At 40.5% G+C, this 3911-nt stretch overlaps 1 protein-coding gene across 1 annotated transcript; it reads right to left on the minus strand.

Moving 5' to 3' along the window:
* Positions 1-2243: 2243 nt before the first annotated feature.
* On the minus strand, positions 2244-3173 carry LOC124247859 (olfactory receptor 1A1-like). The gene has a single exon (XM_046677639.1). The coding sequence runs from the start codon at positions 3171-3173 to the stop codon at positions 2244-2246; it is 930 nt and encodes a 309-aa protein (XP_046533595.1).
* Positions 3174-3911: the final 738 nt, after the last annotated feature.

Genomic DNA, 3911 nt, shown 5'->3' on the forward strand with positions numbered 1-3911 from the left:
CTCTATCCAATCCTTGATTAAAGAAAACAGTTCCATTTGCAACATCATGGATGGACCTGGAGGGTGTGATGTTAAACGAAATAAGACAGAGACAGGAAGACAAATACTGCATGATTTCACTCATATACGGAAGATAATAAATACATGGGTAAAGAGCACAGATTAGTGATTACCAGAGGGAAAGGGGATTGGGGGGTGGGTAAAAGGGACAAAGGGGCACATTTGTATGATGATGGATAAAAATTAGACTACTAGGGGTGAGCACATGAAGTGTACTCAGGAACTGATAAACAATAATGTGTATCAAAAATTACACAATGTTATAACCATAATAATCCCAACAAAATTACGTAAAAATAAATAAAATAAAATAAAATTAGGTTTGAATAGTAAAAACAAAAAAGAAAAAGAAAAATTCTCATCATTGCTTCATGCAGAACTCCTTCTTGCTTACCTATCTACATCTGTCTATCTACCTGTCATTTACCTATTTATCTATTCATAAAGGAAAATATTATAAACACCCATTGATCCACTACCCAACATGAAAATTAGGACTTTAGTAGCAACCTGTATCAACAACATGGTATCTCACTTCCATTCCGTTGACTCTCACCTCTTGAATATCCTCTCATCCTGAATCCCATACTCATCTTTCTCTTGCTTTTGTTTTTAACGCAGTTTATTTTATTGCATCTATGCTTATTCCCAGAAAGTGTATTTTTTGGCTGTTTTAATTGTTTATAACCTACCGAAAGGTTATCAATAATAATCTTTTTCAATTTATATATTTTCAGTTTATATTATTATGGTAAGAGCAACTAAATTATAGCATGACTCTGTGGGCCATTCAGAAAATAAATAATTTCTCTACTGGCTGGAGTGACTGATCCCAATTAGAAATTCATGGTGTTGATACTACACAACGGGGTACCAGGAGATCCATGTCTACAACAATGTGAGATACATTTGTATTTCCATGCCCAGTTGAAAAGATTAGAAACTACATCAACCACAAAAAAAAGGCAGCACTATTGAGGACACAGACACTCAGGAATGAAAGTCTGAGTAACCTCAGCAGGAGGGGACTCATGTAGCAGCAGTTTAGCGGCTCCTCTCAGAGATCTGAACATCAGATCTCAGGGTCATCATCTTCTGAGCAACTAGGTTCTGGTAACATCAACTTTCCATTTAGTTCCCCCACACCTAGTGGAAGTAACTTCTTCCTGCAGTTAATAACTTTGGGATACATCAGAATCCATCGTTTTTATTCACTTTCAGAATACACCTATGTGTCTAATTCCTTGTTTTAAATTTTCTTTTTTGGGGCCAGCTCCATGGCTGAGTGGTTAAGTTTGGGCGTTCCGCTTCAGAGGCCCAGGGTTTTGCCTGTTTGGATCCTGGGTGCAGACCTAGTACCACTCATCAAGTCATGCTGCCATGCTGTCCCACATAACAGAGCCAGAAGGACGTACAACTAGAATATACAACTACGTATTGGGGGGCTTTGGGGAGAAGAAGAAAAAAAGAAAGATTGCCACAGATCAGTTGCCAATCTTTAAAAAAAATCTTCTTTGTTTAAAAATAATGGGTATGATTTCTGTTTCCTGAACAGATCCAAATGGCTTTATGACATGCCAGGTACAGGATGGCTTGGAAATAACATTGAATCTGATCACATCTAATCATGATCAGATTATATTTATTCATTTACATTCATTCATTCCGTCTCCACCAATTGCTGTTGGATGCACTTTAATGATCAACATTAGAAGTACAGTGATGTGTTAAGATAGCTCTTTCCCTCAAGGGTTACAAGCATGGTAGGGATGATTAAACATAGTAGTTCAAAAAAATTGACATTTGATTAGTGATTTATAACCTTCAAAGCATGAACTACTGTGATACTCAAACCCCACGACAGAGAAAACACAGATATTCTTTCCATTAATAGATGTGGAAGCCAAGGTTCAGCCCTTCTCAACTTTACTCTGCTAGTTGTTAGCATAGCTGAGACAGGGACCTAATATTCCTGTGTTGCCACTCTGCCAAAAGGGGTAATAACATCTACAAAGTGATAATACCAATGGGATGTCTTGTCAAACTATTGCAAGATTTCTGAGAAGAGGAATTTAGTGACTGGAAAGAACAAAAGCTACTTCTTGGATGGGGAGGACACTGGGGATGGATTTTCGAGTGCATCCTAATTGGTGACTGCAGCCTCCAATATGACCTCACAGTGGTTATGAGGAGACTCTCTTGCTGAAGAGTTTCCCCAGGGCAGCCTTCATGTCACGATTTCTCAGACTATAGATGAAAGGATTTAACATCGGAGTCACTGCGATGTACATCACAGTTATCACAGCATCCTTTAGGCTGTAACTAGTCAGAGGGCGGAAATACATGCCCATGACCGTCCCATAATACAAAGAAACAACTGTCAGGTGGGAACCACAGGTAGAGAAGGCTTTGAGCACACTTTTGGTGGATGGAACCCGTAACACCGTAAAAAAGACCCGTACATAGGAGATGACGATGCATAGTAATGGCACGGAGAAAACACCAGCCCCTAGGTGCATCATCTTCACATTGAAGTGGATGTCAGAACAGGACAGCTTGAGCAAAGAGGCAATGTCACAGTAGAAGTTTGCCACTCTCTGGTTTCCACAGAAGGACAGACCACCTGTGAGCAGAGTGTGGGGGAAGGCATTGGCATTTCCAACCACCCAAGACCCAACAACTAGCAGGATACAACTCCGTGGGCTCATAATTGTTGTGTAATGAAGCGGGCGGCTGATGGCCACAGCACGATCATATGCCATTGCTGCCAAGATATAGCTATCTGTGTTTCCCAAGGCCAACATGAAACACATCTGTGTTAGACATCCTCCAAAGGAGATGGCTTTGGTGCCCAAGAGATGGTTTGCCAGCATCTTAGGGAGTGTTACAGAGGAGAAGAAGATGTCAACCAAGGAGAGATTGGCAAGAAGAAAATACATGGGGTTGTGAAGGTGAATGTCAGAGCGAATGGCCAAGATGATGAGCAGGTTTCCAATCAATGTGATGGGGTAAATGAATAAGAAGAGGATGAAGAAGAAATCTTCCTGGTCTTGCCGACCACTAACTCCCAGGAGGATGAAATCCATGTTAGAGGACTGGTTGTCTTCTCCCATGGACCCTTTAGCAGAAAAGGGGAGAGGAAACCATAATTATCAGTGAAGTGTTATGTGTAATGATCATCCTAAACCACCACTTTGTACTCCTGTGTTGGCTGTGTCTATACCTGCATTTACTAAATCCAGAAACACCCAATACATTGGGGGGAAACTGACAACTAGCCCTGGATACTCATGTCTAAGAAGTGAGAAATCTTGAATCACAAGTGCCTTTCCTCCCCAACCTCAGGACCATCACCTGAACTTACAGAGTTTAATCATTTTACAGACAATAAAAGTTCATCTTAGATGTGCTAGACACTTTGTTAGGCCTCATGGACAAATCATAATATGTGAAAAATACAAGTTATTCATCCATTTACTCATATATGTCATAGTCTCTGTTCTCAAGGACCTTACAACTTAACGGAGAAGCTTTAATCACACACTAATTTTATTACACATGAAAAGGAAAGCATAGTATTTTGAGGTCTTTGAGAAAACACTGCAGTCCAAAGGATGGTCAGTACAAGAGGCACTCTGGACAATTAAAAATTGTCCCTCTGACCAAACCCAGAATAAACCCAGAGCCCAGGAGGCAATGTTACTGAAAGTTCTGTTTCTGATCCCCATGGCAATCCAAATAACGAGAACAGAGTCTTGGGAGAAATAGGAAAGATTTACTTTGCCTTGCAGAGGGAGTGAAGCACAGACTAGTGCCCCAAAGTTGCTCGCTTCCCATTAAGAAACAGGTAG

Source organism: Equus quagga, chromosome 11 (genome assembly GCF_021613505.1).
Source record: "Equus quagga isolate Etosha38 chromosome 11, UCLA_HA_Equagga_1.0, whole genome shotgun sequence".
NCBI lineage: Eukaryota > Metazoa > Chordata > Mammalia > Perissodactyla > Equidae > Equus > Equus quagga.